The sequence below is a fragment of the Mesoplodon mirus genome, assembly GCF_964341445.2.
Source record: "Mesoplodon mirus genome assembly, chromosome: 4".
Lineage (NCBI taxonomy): Eukaryota > Metazoa > Chordata > Mammalia > Artiodactyla > Ziphiidae > Mesoplodon > Mesoplodon mirus.
In genome coordinates, this window is record NC_138979.1 from 35,325,341 (window position 1) to 35,342,102 (window position 16,762).

At 38.7% G+C, this 16,762-nt stretch overlaps 1 protein-coding gene across 1 annotated transcript in view; it reads right to left on the reverse strand.

Moving 5' to 3' along the window:
* Positions 1-16,762, reverse strand: part of ADAMTSL3 (ADAMTS like 3) — a 394,591-nt gene that overhangs the window by 128,726 nt on the left and 249,103 nt on the right. Inside the window, 1 exon segment of the mRNA XM_082617479.1 lies at positions 9,582-9,871. Within this exon segment, the coding sequence (XP_082473605.1) occupies positions 9,582-9,871 (290 nt within the window).

Consider the following 16,762-nt stretch of genomic DNA (forward strand, 5'->3'; position numbering starts at 1 on the left):
AAAAGTAAAAATTATAAAAATAAGTTTACTTCATCTTATACTTAAAATGTGGATAGTAGTTGCAAATATGCATTTAGAAGTCATAAAATAAATCAAGTGTTGAAATTTCGATGTAATTTTTCTAATAAATTCCTTTGGTAGCATGAGGCAACATCCTTCACTTCACATTTGACTTCTACAATGTCATAGTAAGAGGGTTGTTTTTTCTTTGGCAAAAAAAATATCCAAAGCCTACATCAAGAAATGAATTCATAATTAAAGGGTAAAAACACAGACTCTATGAGGGGAAGCAGAGCCAATAAATGAGCTAATACATTGTCTTTTGTTGGTTTAAGGTTAGTTTGAGTTGGATTTCTTGCAAACAAATCTTGACTAATTCAACATGCCAAGTAACGTCACACACACACACACACACACACACACACACACACACAGAGTAAGAAATACCTGGGGCAATAAAAAAATCTATAGTCAGAACCTTTCAGATGACACCCACTATTTAACATATCAAATTATTTTTCAAAGTGGGAAAATGATTTGAATAAGAAAATTATGTTGATAAAATACCAAATAGCCTTGGCCCTTAGAAACAGATGTAATATGCTCTTTTTAAGCACCAGTGGAACATTAACAAAAATTGATCCTGTATGAGTCTATAAAGAAAACTGCACTAAATTCCAAAAGCCAGAAATTATGCAAGTAACATTCTTGACCATAATAGAGTCCAACTATAAATGAATAATAAACAATGAACCCACCCCCCCAATCCAAACATTAGAATTTTTTAAAAGTCATTTCCTATAAAACTCCTAGGTCAAAAAGAGTGACTAGGTTACACATTATTTGTGACAAGAAAAAAGAGAAGAGGAAGCCTTAAAGCAACTTGACACTAGATGAACATCTCTTGATGATGGTCTTAATACCATGAAATAGATGACTTATTTCCAAGAAAATCTAAATTATGAAATTCACTTTAAAATTAAGACCTTGTATATAACAATAAGCAGGGGGGAAACTTGAAAATGATGTTAAAGATCCAGCCACAATGCTCCCCCCTCAATCCTGCCCCCAAGAGGGAAAAGCGAGAACTGAATTTAGACAGTTGTAGAAACAAATTATTTCAAACTTTTAAAACAGATAGCATCTATGATATGAACTATTTAAGATTATTAAAAGTTATGGAAAACTCCAATTCATCTCACAAAACTAGTATAAACCTGATGACAAAAATCTATAAAAGAAAAAAAATCCAGATCTACTTCATATAATGTTGCCTTATACAATGCTATATGACAGATGCAAGCCTAGGGCCATATTGAAAAGAACAGTTAGCATAGGTTTTTCCCTCTGCTGATTAGCCAGTATGACAGAATAAATACTACTATAAACTCCCAGGTAATGAAAAAAAGTAGAACCATAATATGGTATGGACCCAGAGGTGTGCCATTTTGGTATGAAAATGCAAGTTTTATAGCACTCCAAAATAGGTGAGTTCATTTTAGGAGCCAGATGAGGAGACAGCTGGTAAAAATTAAGGACTGTTGAAAGCCATTTGGCCTTATGAAGGGCATCATAAACATCACTGGAGCCTGAAAGGAAGTGACCAATTATATCAAGAGTAGCTGGAAGAAACTACAGCTAGAGGCCTGTTATGATTTGAAGGGATTTGAAGAGAACAAAACAGCTATTGCTGATGTACCATGTCGGGAACACATCTCCATAGGATGTATGCTAAAATGAGCCCATAGTGGGCCAAATCAGCTTGCAGTCCTACTTTCCCATTTGCAGGAAGGCATTCTTGTACTCCACCACGCTCAATAGATGATACCTACATGCATCAATATCATTCATACATGCATGGAAAACCCTAAATTAAATACTAGCACATTGTAATCAAGTCAAAAGTATAATAAAAGAATACTACATGTGACCTCAAACAACTGGGCATTCACATACCAAATCACTCACACACAAATATTCACACACTCAAACAGAAACAACCAGATAGGAACTTCCTGCGATCAAGCAGATAAACCCACCTACCCTCACATCCATCCTCGCCTTTCCCTTGCCAGTTTCCATTAGGAGCTGCTCCTGCAACTATATAAGAATGAGCTCCACAACCAGGCTTTGAATTTCACTCCCTTGCATCTTAGGACATTTGTTGATACTTTGCCTTTTGCTTTCATTCTGGAACTTTCTCCTTGCCTTTTTTTTTGTATGTGTATTTTTATTTTATTTTATTTTACTTTTAACATCTTTATTGGAGTATAATTGCTTTACAATGTTGTGTTAGTTTCTGCCGTATAACAAAGTGAATCAGCTATATGTATACATATATCCCCATATCCTCTCCCTCTTGCGTCTCCCTCCCACCCTCCCTATCCCACCCCTCTAGGTGGTCACAAAGCACAGAGCTGATCTCCGTGTGCTATGCAGCTGCTTCCCACCATCTATTTTACATTGGTAGTGTGTATATGTCCATGCCACTCTCTCACTTTGTCCCAGCTTACCCTTCTCCCTCCCCGTGTCCTCAAGTCCATTTTCTACGTCTGTGTCTTTATTCCTGTCCTGCCCCTAGGTTCTTCAGATCCATTTTTTTTTTTTTTAGATTCCATATATATGTGTTAGCATACAGTGTTTGCTTTTCTCTTTCTGACTTTCTTCACTCTGTATGACAGACTCTAGGTCCACCCACCTCACTACAAATAACTCAGTTGCATTTCTTTTTATGGCTGAGTAATATTCTGTTGTACATGTGCCACATTTTCTTTATCCATTCATCTGCTGATGGACACTTAGCTTGTTTCCATGTCCTGGCTATTGTAAATAGAGCTGCAATGAACATTGTGGTACATGACTTTTGAATTATGGTTTTCTCAGGGTATATACCCAGTAGTGGGATTGCTGGATTGTATGGTAGTTCTATTTTTAGTTTTTTAAGGAACCTCCATACTGTTCTCCATAGGGGCTGTATCAATTTACATTCCCACCAACAATGCAAGAGGGTTTCCTTTTCTCCACACCCTCTCCAGTATGTATTGTTTGTAGATTTTTTGGTGATGGCCATTCTGGCCAATGTGAGGTGATACATTGTAGTTTTGATTTGCATTTCTCTAATGATTAGTGATGTTGAGCATCCTTTCATGTGTTTGTTGGAAATCTGTATATCTGCTTTGGAGAAATGTCTATTTAGGTCTTCTGCCCATTTTTGGATTGGGTTGTTTATTTTTTTGATATTGAGCTGCATGAGCTGCTTGTATATTTTGGAGATTAAATGTTTCTCAGTTTCATTTGCAAATATTTTCTCCCATTCTGAGGGTTGTCTTTTCGTCTTGTTTATGGTTTCCTCCGCTATGCAAAAGCTTTTAAGTTTCATTAGGTCGCATTTGTTTATTTTTGTTTTTATTTCCATTTCTCTAGGAGGTGGGTCAAAAAGGATCATGCTGTGATTTATGGTTCCCACCACACCACTCCCTCCTGGTTTTGCTCCTATCTGGCTGACCTCTTCATTGCATTGACTTTTGTGGCTCAGTATCCTCCACCCAGCCATCAGATGTTGAATTTCCTCAAAGCTCATTCTTAGACCCTCCCCACGGCTCACAGGTGTTCTCTTCCTGAAGATTTGCATCCATGCCCCTGGCTTCAATTCTCTCTGTACACAGATGACTCGTAAATGTATATTTCCAGACTAGATCTTGCCACTTTGCTTCAGACTCACACATTCAACTGTCTCTTTAGCATCTCCATTTGGAAGTCTAAAGGCACTTTAAAATCATTATGTCCAAACTGAAGCCGTGATTTCTTTCTGCCAAACTGGACCACCTGTCGGCACTCATCATCTCAGAAAAGAATCTTAGGACTCAGACCTGCCACCTCACTCCCACTGGCCCACTCCACTGACAGACTTTTTCCCTTCTCAGCATCTCTCAAAGTCATCTGGTCACTCCATCTCCATCATCATCACCACTCCAGCCCAAGCTCTTTCCTGGACCAAGCAAAAGCTTCCTTGATGGTCCTCCCTCTTACATCTGCTATAAACCCTTCTAATCCCTTTTTTACAATACAACCGGACTAACCTTTTTGAAATAAATAAACATTTGATCATTGACTCCCACTTTAATGACTTGAATGGCTTCTCATTGATCTTGGGATAAAGACCCAAATCAACACGGCCGGTAAGGCCTTAACTGTCTGGCCCCTGCATTCCTCTCTAGCATCATCTCACATTAAACTCCGTCTTTCTCAGTACCCCAGCTGTGCCCGACTTCTTCAGCTCCTGGAATGTCCCATGTGCCCTCCCGCCACATAGGGCCCTTCCACATGATCTTTTTTCTGCTGGAAATTCTCTTTGTACCACCATCTCCAACCTCTCTTTTGCTTAATTAATTCCTGATCTTTCAGATTTAAGTTCGAGTGTAATTGTTCTTAGGGAAGCTTTCCCTGACTTCCCTAATTAGGTCAAATTCCTCCTATTATATGCTTTCATAGAACCACATACTTCTTCTGTAGCTGCTATAACCAGCTGTAACTTTACATACGTGTGTGTGTGATTATGTGAGTAACACATTTCACTCACTAGATTTGAGTTCCAAAGGTAGGAACTACTGAGTCCATATCACCTAGGCAAGTGCTTGGCACAAAGAAACATGCACTAAATATTTATAGGCTGTTGTTTTTGAATGAAACAATAGAGAGATTCCTGCTAATGTCAAGACCAAGGCAAAGTTGGCATTATCCACATTATTTACTATCGTTTTGGAAATTTTGAACAATGCAGTAAGATATAAAACATAAACAAGATAAATAACTATTGGAAATAGAAAGAGAAAAATCATCATTAATTGCAGATGATTATTTACTTGAAGAATTCAAAAGAATGCACTCGGAAACTGTTAGATGCATGAAGGGCTTCAGCAGTTTAGTCAGATTTTTTTTTAAAAAGGAGAAAAAAACAGTAGCCTAATATAAGATGAATAACCTATTATTATATTATAAACCAATCGTCCCACCAACATTTATTATATACCACGTGTCAGGCACTGTGATTAAACACCTCTCCAACATAACCTTGTTTAAGAATCAGAGTTAATTTCATTTCTTTTTATGGCTGAGTAATATATGGGGGTATATGTATATGTATAGCTGATTTACTTTGTTATAAAGCAGAAACTAACACACCATTGTAAAGCAGTTATACTCCAATAAAGATGTTAAAAAAAAAAGAATAACAGTTAATCCTTTCATTAATCCTAATAAGGTAGATATGGCTCATTTTACAAAAATAAACCTCTACAAACTTAAATAACTAGCCCAAAGGGAGTGGCAGAACTAGGGTTCAAAAATGGGCCCAGGGGCTTCCCTGGTGGCGCAGTGGTTGAGAGTCCGCCTGCCGATGGAGGGGACACGGGTTCGTGCCCGGGTCCGGGAAGATCCCACGTGCCATGGAGCGGCTGGGCCCGTGAGCCATGGCCGCTGAGCCTGCGTGTCCGGAGCCTGTGCTCCGCAAAGGGAGAGGCCACAACAGTGAGAGGCCCGTGTACTGTAAAAAAAAAAAAAAAAAAAATGGGGCCAGGCCTCAAAGTCCATGTGTATCCTACTAGCCTGTGCTTTTAGAAAATACAAGGGTGAAAATGAAAGGTCATAAATGCAACAAATAATATAAGATACCAAAGAAAAGTTTAGTGAGGAATGTTTATGATGTAGTAAATTACAAAACCTTACCAGAGGGTATTAAAAAGGTAAGCATAACTTCTAGAATGTACACGTATGTACACACGCACACATACACACATACACACACAACACACAATGCTGTATACATACATACATACACACACTCTGGAAGATGGAAATTGAATATGTCTGCATGCTTCATACTTTTGGGAATTGAAAAAGAATTCTCTGTTGCCACTCCAGTATGAAAGCAGATTTGTAAAACGTTCTTAATCATCAGTAATGACAATAAACGGATTTACTTTTATTTCCTGTATGATGTGAAGGCAAGTTAGAATATACAAATACACAATATCAGGATGTGACCGAAAGTTTATCTTTTTGGAAATCTATAATTTGTGTATCTTATTTTTCTACAGAAACAGGAATGTTGAAGAAATAACTATATGCCTGTGGAAATTCTACTTTCCTGTGGTTTTCAGTCACTGCAGACTTACCCTCCCTATTATCCAGGTGAGGGTTAAAAACCCACATTCAAAACCACACATAAGTGGACTTGTAGACGCCAAGCCTTTAAAACCACATTAAAATGGATCACAGAGGGGCAAGTATCACTGCCTATAAGTAATGCAGTAGAGACAGTAAAGCCGAAATAATCAAAAGCTGCACTCCATCAGGAAAAGAACTATGCCTTCATTTTATACGCTGATATTGAGCCCAGAAGCAAGTGCAGAGCATGGAGTCTAGCGCAGAGCAGGTGTCCGGTTTCCTGCATTTATAGAGGATTTTATAATCCTCCAAGCTTTCCAGTTTTTATAGAATTTAGTTATGTATTTAAGAGGAAATTTTAAGCTTGAACCCAAGAAATTAAAAACATTACTTTTTACAAAGTTAAGAAGCTTATTATAAGCGCTGACAGTTCAATCAACACTCTCTAAAGAATGACAATTAAGCTGTTCATTTTCTATTTTGGACTGTGTGATGCCCTCTAATCCTCAGCTTCCTCAACTGTAAAATTTGGGTTAGTGGGTATCCAAGGTTCATCTTAATGATATAATTCTGAATTACACAACTCAAGGCACCCTCACAAGGTTAAATTCCGTTTAACTGAAAGTTGAAAGATTACCAAGTTGAGGGCTATTAAAATATGTAAAATGCGTTCCAGATACACAAGAGGATGTCAGAAATAAATGGACACCTTCCCATCAACCATCTGAATACTGAAATGCATTTCTAACATGTGCAAGGCATTTTTCTCCTCACAATAGGCCAAAAGGTCCACAGTGCCCATAGGATAAACTGCATTAGTCAAGTTTCACAAGAACTTTTATGTTTTAAACAGATCCTGGTCATGCTATTACTCCTAAGTACATACCCAAGAGAAATGAAGACATATGTCCATGCAAAAATGTGAACATGAATGTTCAGAGCAGTATTTCTCATAATACCAAAGACATGCAAATAATCCAAATTCTAACTGATGAATGGATAAATGTGATATAGCCATACAATGGAATAGTATTCAGTCCTAAAAAGAAATGAAGTACTGACTTATGCTACAACATGGATGAACATAGAAAACACACTAAATTAAAGAAAGGGGTCACAGAAGATTGCTTATTGTGTGATTCCATTTATATGAAATGTCCAGAATAAATAGAAAGTAGATTAGTAGTTGCCAGAGGCTGCTGCTAGCAGGAAAATGGGGGCTTGAAGGAAAATGGGGAGTGATTTCTTAAGGATACAGGGTTCTTTTGGGGGGAAAGTGTTCTAAAACTGATTGTGATGATGGCTGCACAACTTGATGAATATACTTAAAAACACCAAATTGTATACTTTAAATATATAAATCATATGGTGTGTGAATTAATATCTTAATAAAGTTGTTACCAAAAAAAAATCATTCCAGGGGTCCAGGCATCCTGGAGGTGGAAACTAGGGCTGTCTTAGTGGACACTGGGAACACAGCAGATCCAAATATTTTGGCATCAGGCTCCAAAAATGAGGTCTAATAGACTCTTCCAACTGAATCAGAATTTACCTGGTCAATTTTCCTTGGGCAGCTCCTAGTGGCCTGTTGAGTTCCAAGGACCCAACAAGCCATATTTTCCCATCTGGAGAGGGCCTTCCCACTCAGGAAAAGAACTGAAGTCAAGGATGACAGAGTACTAGATGCAACAGTAATTCTATCAATGGCAGTATTTAAAAGCCTGAGATTAACACAGTAGTTTTGGGGTATGCAAGCAATAGCAGGGCTTATTTCTGCTCTCATAATGAAAGACAAAGCTCCAAGTCTCTGGTGAAAATACAGCAATGTAGTGGCTCAGAAGTGGTAGAGATAGCTGCATCTTGTAGTCATGTAGTAGAAAGTTCCAGACATCTATAATTGCAATTGAATAAGAGGACATTTTTGCATCCCAGTGACTATCTCTAGAGGGTTTCCCCAGATTCATCAAGAAAGTACTAGCTCCCAGATTGCCAAGGGCATATCAGTCTTAAGGTTTCCAAGATATAACAAAAGACGTGGCCAGGACCCTGAACCCAGAGGGAGCAGTAGTTAGGTTTTGGGGCAACAGCAGACATGTGGCAGTGTGCAGGTAACTGAGACTTATGTGCCCGGAAGGGAAGAGACATAGCAGACATTTAGGGTCCAAGTGAACCAGGCTAAATTCCTGGCTACTTGGGATGGGCTTCTAGGAACCAGGGAGAAGCAAGTAAGAGATAGAGAGAATCTGGAGGCAGATAAGGGTTCTCCTCCTAACTTGCACATGTGTACCTCCAGGCGAAAGGCAGTAGCTTAGCTGAAACCTGGGGGTAAAGCACACACCACCTCATCTGGGTTTATTGACAGGCTGGTGTCTAGGATAGGTGGGTTTACAGGTTGATTAGACAAGAAGGGAGAAAGACAGATACCATGAAGTCACAGTGACTGGATGGCAAGGATTGAGAATGTACTCAAGAGCCTGAGGGGCAAAAGAGGAGAGGCTCGGGCACAATGACTGGTCCATGAGCTCTAAGACCCGAACGGGAGCTCCTAATGGGCGCGGGGCCACCAGGAGGAGTGGAGCGTGCTCTTGAGCCAACTGCCTCCTAAGGCAATAGCTTCCTAGCATTTCTAGCCCCCAACTTTGGCCACGACAGCTGGCAGGAAGGTGCAGTCAGGAGTCAGTGATAGGATGTCAGGGGGCTGGATTCCTGATGAGATGAGTCTCCTTCATGTTAGTAGAGGATCTAGGTTTCCCATTGATTATTTCTGTCTTTTTCCTTCCAACAGAGAGAGAATGACTATCTGGACTCCCACTGTCTGCTCATCCAGTCCCTTTTGGATCCTGGAATGCTTAAAGCACCTTGGGGCCAACTTCCACCCCAGTGGGGTCCCCTGACTATATTACCACTTCTTAATCCTAACAGGGTCCCCTGGCTATGCATGTTACCCCACACGTACACACACATAAATCATGGTGATCAGTGTGCTCTGCACTGGTTTCTGGTCCAATGTGCAGGTATGGATCTAAATATTTTCTAAGGATGGCTTCTGACCAAGAGTTGCATCAGATAGGGCAATCCCAGGCTGCCTCAATCTGTAATTCTGTTTTATGCACAAGATTGCCTTAACTAATCATTTCTGCATTTTCCTATTTATTCTCTATTAATCAGTGACCTCTCGCTCCATCTCAGTTAGGCAGATGCTTAGGCCAAGGAGCATAGGCTACAGTGCCACTAGTCCTTTATCCTTCTAGAATAATCACGATGAAAACTGAAAGAAAGGGCATAGTTTTCAATTACTCAACCTTAACCTCCTTTTGACTTCTGCTAATTTGCATATTTGGCTTAACCGATTTAGTGATTTCTCAAACCATCCGCAATGCAAGACCTAACTGTCCCTTTAACAAAAAATCACATACCTCCCAAACACGTGGCGGTGCAAGGGGTGAATCCAGCATACTCCCAGTCGTAAGTCATCTCATTGTCCTGCTCCTGCTGGGAGGCAGCCAGCTCACGGGAGGTGGGGCTCTCATCACAGGGTTCCAGGTGGCAGGGCCGCTCGGTGGGCAGCCGGGGGCCTTCACACTCTTCCTCGGGTAGCTCGGTCTCCGTCTGCATGAATGTCAGGAGCACGCGGCACTTCACCTCTCGCACCTGAACGCCTGCCCCACACGTGGTGCTGCAGGCGGACCAGGGCTCCGGAATGAACCTGCGTGAAATGGGGGAGCCCCGGGTGGGGGGAGGACACGGGCAATCATTCAAGAGAGGCCACAAAAGGAGTGACAAGCATTCTATGAAGGAAAAAAGTAACTTCATCCAGAGGGAATTCAATATATTTGGAATGCTGTCCTTTTGTTGGTGCTCAAAAATGTGTCGTTGACAAATGTTCCAACCCCGTCAGCCACGGAAAGAAATTTGCACCAGAGATACACTGAACTTTTGTACCCATTTTATAATTCAAATTCTGTGCTCTGACCTATGCAGATCATCACTAAAAGGCTTTCTTTAAGATCTGGTAATAAATAAACCATTGTGTAGAGATCATTTCTACTCTGATTTCTTTTATAATATGGAAATGTTCACCAGTATTTATTCAAGAAATCTTTATTGAGCTTACCCTTTCTTAACAGGCAGAGTTTTATTAAAATGTCTCCATATTTAGGAGCTACACGGTAGGATAACAAATGCTTTCTAAAGAGTGGATGAAGCTTTAATATTCTTTTCTATTTAATATATAAATACACAAAACTTCTGAATCTTCTTGAAAATATCCCAGGTGTTGCCCAATCTGACTGAATAAAGCATTTATTTCTTATCCTGAATCATTAGCCACTAAATCATAGGGTGTCACCCTTTGGTCTGTAGACCAAAGGCCTACAAAGGTCAAATCCAGCCTACCTGTTAAGAATGATTTTTATAGTTTTCAATGGCTGGGGGAAAAAAGAAGGAAAATATTTTGTGTCATGTGAAAATGACATAAAATTCAATGTGTGTCCATAATTAAAGATTTATTGGAATACAGCCACGATCACTCGTTCACCATTGTTTATGGCTGCTTTTGTGTTACATGGCAGAGCTGAGTATTTGCAATATAGACTGTTTGGTCTGCAAAACCTAAAATAGTTATTATCTGGCTCTTTACAGAAAATGTTTACTGATTCCTGCACTGAATTTAAAACATAGATTCAATAGGGACATATATTTTAAAGATACTCTGAAGGAACATTTGCATCATAAGATATCATCAACAAGTAATAGGCTGGAAAGAGTGTGGTAATAGAATAAGTCTGGGAAACTTTGCTTTCAATAAGGTTGAATAGGTTTATTTACTGCAAAACTTTTCCAAAAACTATGATATGAATGCATACCATACATATTTAAGAGGGGAATATGATGTGCATCATTTCCTAAATTTAAGTGAATATACGCCTCTATTCATGGGATAATGTTGTACTAACTAACTTCAGAAAATGCTGCTGAGATGTTTGCTTAAAATGCACTTCCAAGGCTTAATGTTTAAAATCTCAGAATGATATGGTTACAAGGGTCTCTCAAAGGCTTCATTACAGTTGTACACAATAGCACATACCAATCAGCAGAATTGAAACACCATTGCTTTAGATGAGCCCAATAAAGAAATATCAATAACTCCTCCCTTTCCGCATTTTGTTTCCTGGTTTGAAAATTGTTAGTGGGAAACTCTATTCTCTAATCCTCAATTTCCATGAAAGGTTTTGCTTAACTTCTCAGGATGGAGTGGTATTGGAGTAATATTTGCATGTTTACTCTCTACTTTGCTTGCTGTTTTCCCATGGTAGAACTGGAAAGGAGGAGACATTAAATTTAAGATGATGCATCCATAGAATGTAATAAGATGAGGTCATTTAAAAGAAGGAGGTGAGGGCTTCCCTGGTGGCGCAGTGGTTGAGAGTCTGCCTGCCGATGCAGGGGACACAGGTTCATGCCCCGGTCCGGGAAGATCCCACATGCCGTGGAGCGGCTGGGCCCGTGAGCCATGGCCACTGAGCCTGCACGTCCGGAGCCTGTGCTCCGCAATGGGAGAGGCCACAGTGGTGAGAAGCCCGCGTATCGCAAAAAAAAAAATAATAATAAAATAAAATAAAATAAAAGAAGGAGGTGAGTCTATGTGATTGATAAGGAATAGTCTTCTCTTGAAGACTGTTAAATGAAATAAGTATGGGATATATATACTATGATCTTTTGTCTAAACACACAAAAGGGCATATATATACATATATAGTGCATATACTATATATATAGTATATATTTATAGCTATATGTCTATATATGCTGAGTTACATATAATTTCTCTTTTCAGGAAGCAATTGCAAGAGTTGGGAACTGGAGTGTGTAGAGGGAGGCTTTTACTTTTTGTTTTGTAGCTTTAAAATGTTTGAACTTTCTAACCATATGAATGCGGTACTTCTACGATCATTAATATTTTTTCTCTTTTCGCCTTTGTATAAAAACTTTAATAAAAACTTAAAATTTGGGATTATATTTTAATGGGAAGTAGATTTTTTCCATTCAGATTGGACTCTTGTGTCTTGTAGATTGAGAATCCTGAGAGGAAGGCTCACCTCAATCCCCAAAAGGGCAAATGATGGTTACACTTGATATTTTTCTAGGTGTCCTGGATATTTCAAGTTGTTTTTCTGTTCAATTTTTTAATTAAAAAAATTGGGGGGGATTGTGGGATCTTAGTTCCCAGACCAGGGACAGAACCCAGGCCCTCAAAAGTGAAAGCACAGAGTCCTAACCACTGTACCACCTGGGAATTTCCTCAAGTTGGTTTTCAAAGATCCTTTTAAGGGTTCTCTTAAAAAACAAATGTCAGAGCTGTCCAAATTAGCCATGAATGATTTGGGGGAGGTGATGTGGGGAGCCATGGCAACTCCAAAATGTATGCATCTTCTAGCATGATCTTCTTCTATGTATTATTTTTTATTTAAAGGAAAGATAGTATAGTGTTCATGCAGTTCTTAATCTTGTTTTGTTTTTGTTTCTCTCCTGCAGTAATTTTTTTTAAAGAAAAGAATGGAGCACAGCTGCACACAAGCATTTGAAGAGCAGTGTCTGGGCACAACAAAACCAGAGAAACAGAGCATGTTCCCTATGTCTTTGTACAATAGAAGAATTTAAAAGAAGAGCAATTCACTAACATGAGAGCTTAGACACAAGATGACAAAACAACAGAATAAAATGGAAAACTATAGAGCTGAAGAAACAAACTATGAAACATAACATTATTAGAAACTAACAAATAATTCAGAACTAAGAAGAAAAACAGAAGAAATATGGCTGAAAATCAAATTAATGACACAGAAGCAAGACTTGGAAGTGAATGCAGTGTTAAGAGAGAGAGAAAGAGAAGCTTTTAAAGCAATTAGAGGGGTGAAAGGAGGGATGGGCTGCAAAGGAAGCTTTTGGGGTGATGGGAATATTTTGCATCATGAATGGGGCTGGGGTTTTATGGTTGTGTACATCTGTTAAAACTCATCAATTTGAATAGACAGTTTTTGTATGTAAATTATACCTCTCTAAAATTGATTTTTAATGCAGTTTTTAGAGATAAAATGAGAGAGAACCTAAATAATCCAGTATTGAAGACAACTGGATTCTTCAAGTAGAGGTTTCAACACATGAAACAGAAAAAAAGTGTTCATAAATAAAATATGCGAAAAATGTGCCTAAAATACAGCTTGGAAAGGTACGCTGTCTTCCAGGAAAAAGTGATGAAAAAATGATTAACATAAAAACCTAGAGCTTTTAGCAGAATAATGCCCCCCCCAAAGATGTCCACACCCTAGTTCCTAGAATTAATGAATATGTTACCTTACATTGCAAAAGGGATTTTGCAGATGTGATTAAGGTTATGACCTCAAGATAGGGAGATTATCCTAGTGGGCCTAATCTAATCACATGAGTCCTTAAAAACAGAAAAAATTCTCTGGCTGGAGTTAGAGAGATGCAGCAGAACAAGAGGCAAGAGAGATTCAAAGCATGAGAGGTACTCAGCCCGCTGTTGCTGGCTCCAAGATGGAAGAGGCCAGGAGCTGAGGAATGTAGGAGGCCTCCAGAAGTTGAGAACAACTCCTGGCCAACAGCCGGCAAGGAAATGGAGATTTCAGCTCTGCAACTGCATGGGCCTGAATTCTGCCAACTCCCTGAATGAGCCTGGGAGTGGATTCCACCCTAGGGCCTTCAGAGAAGCATTCAGGCTGACAGACATCTTGATTTTAGCCTAGTGGGATCCAGAGAAACCAGTTGAATCTATTGGATTTCTGACCTACAGAACTGTGAGATAATAAATTTGTGTTGTCTTAAAGCACTATGTTTGTGTAGATGAATTTACCTGGCTTAAAAAAGTAAAACGTTGAGGATGAAGAAAGAATTGTATAAGCATTACAAAAAAAAGTCCCCTATAAGAATAAAAAGTCAGGTGGGCTTCAGACTCACAACATTCAAAACCAGAAAAGGATGGAGCAAAAGTTTTGAGAGAGAGAATCTGGGTCCCAAGAATATTATGTCCAGTCAAATTGTTATTCAAATACAAAGGCCATAATTTTCTGTAAAATAGGAACAGTAATGGTACCAACCTAATGGGGTTAGGTAAGGATTAAATGAGATGTCAGAGTGAAAAGTTCAATAATTACAATACAATAAAAAATGACAACTAACATTCATTGTATTATTATTCGTGTGAGATACTGTTCTATGTACTTCACATATATTTTATCATTTACTCATAACAACAACCCCATCAGGAAGTACTGTTATTATTCCCATTTTACAGATGAGGAAACTGAGGGTAATTTGTCAAAGATTACAAAGTAGCTACTGGCGTTATTTTACCCTGCCTCAGCAGTGAGAGATCATAGGTGAGAGATGCATTTTAAGATCATCCAAGATGACAATAAAAGGATGCCAGGAAAATTCAACAATACTATTTGGGGGCATTTACTTTTCTTATTTCAAAAATGAATAAACAAACACCAATATCCACTTGATAAAATAATTCTTCACTCTAAAAGAAGAAGAATGTAACCTGTATTAGTGAAAGAAAAGCATATTTTGGGGAAAATATTATCAGAAACAGAAGGAAATGTATAGCATCTCCTTAAAATTTAATGACAATAAAATTCAAGGAAGCATTCTACAAAACAAAAGATAAATGATGGGGTTAAGGAGTTAAAACATGGCTGGAAAAAAGACCTCTGGCTTGGTTGAGAAAAGACTGAAAAATACAAAAATAATGCAAAGTTTGCTCTATTACAGAAGAAAATCCAAATGAATAGTAGGAAATACATTCAATGATGAGGAGGGCAAGTGCTTTTGTTTGAAGGGGAGGTGTGCTTCCAAAACATGGAGGAAAAAAGACAAAGAGGTGGGGGAAAATATCACATGTTAAAAATAGAGAAGAGATGCAATACAGACAGTTGGTGAATCTTTAGAATAAATAAGAAAAATAACAGAAAAGGGGCACAAATACAACAGAAGAAAACTTTCATGCACCCAAGAAAGATTTGAATCTATGTCCTAAAAGCCCTCACTGTTTACCAAAATTATTGAAAAGAAAATAGAACCTGGACTTATTCTAGAAAAATCCTCTAATTTTAAGTATATGGGGAAAATCTTATATCTAAGCAGAAAAAAAAAATGGTTCACAACACAAGGAGGAAGGACAGTTTAGGCGCAAATATTTCCTTTTCAATATCCAGAACCATATGTCCACAGTTTTAAGGAAAAAAAAAAAAAAGAAGATAGCTTATTAAACAAGAGTTCATATTCCTGCTCATTTGAGGGTATAAGAAAGGCATCCTTAAATATAGAGGGTCTTAGAGAGTATGCCATCTGTATAATCTCCCAGAAAAAAATGCACGGAGATCCACTCCAATTTAATGAGAATTTAATTTTTAAAATTACTATGGGGGAAAAACAAAAACAAAACAAGATTCAGCACTGCCTGAACACTATAGTACCTTTTGTTTAAATTTTAAAAAGGAAATTTGACAGTAGAAATTAAATGCCTTCAACGTGCCTATCTTCTGGCCCAGAAATTCCACCCCAGCAAACGTGTCCCAAGGAGACAATTAGAGATGAAGAGATGGGCAATTTCAGATTTGCTACAGTTTTATTTATCATAGTAAATAATTAGAAACAAACTGCAGACATCCAGAAAGATCTCTCTAAAAATGTAATCATGATTACATCACTTGTTAAAAATCCTTAAATGGCTCTCACTGCCTCCAGGTGAAGTCCAAATTCCTTTATGAACCATGGAGGACCTCCAAGACTTGCTTACTTTCCTAGCTGCCATTACCACCTACTTCTCCTCCAGCCCCCTCTCCACGCTTAGTACCTCAATGTCCAGGTGTGGCCCCCATAGGCCAGTTGGCCAACATGAAACCTCAATACCTGACATGCTGTTCTGACATCTGTGTTCATCTTAGGGCATCATTTCATGTACCATCTCTCCCAGGAAGCCATCCCTGACCTCCTAAGCCTTACAATACCGTAATATAATCACTAACTTCTCTATCTGCCCTATTAGACCAACCTAAGGATGGGAGAGACTTGAATTCAGGTCTCCTAACATAAAGTTGGAGCTCTTCCTAGTATCACATGCCAGAGAATCACCATCCACCACTTAATAGCTCTGAAATGTTGGATAATTCCTTAATCTATGCCTTTGTTTCCTCATCCCTAAAATGAAGCTAATAATAATGCCTCCTTATGGGGTCATTGTGAGAATTAAATCAGTTAATCCACATGGAACACTTAGAACACAGTCTGGCACAAAAGAAGTCCTCAATATTAGTTGTTTACTGCTGTTGTGAGAAAAACAGCTGCCTGAAACATAACCTAATTTGATTTTAGCAAATACAAATAGCACAAATGCAGAAGCTAAGATAGCAGTGAAGAAAATACACAAAGTGTTCTAAATCCTTGGTTCTCATATATGAAAAATGGGAGGGAGGGCAGCATGACTAAGGAAGTGTTGTGAATCCCGTAGAAACTACGAAGGCTCCAGGGAAGAACTTTTAAAACAACAATGAACCGTATCAACTGTCAACAC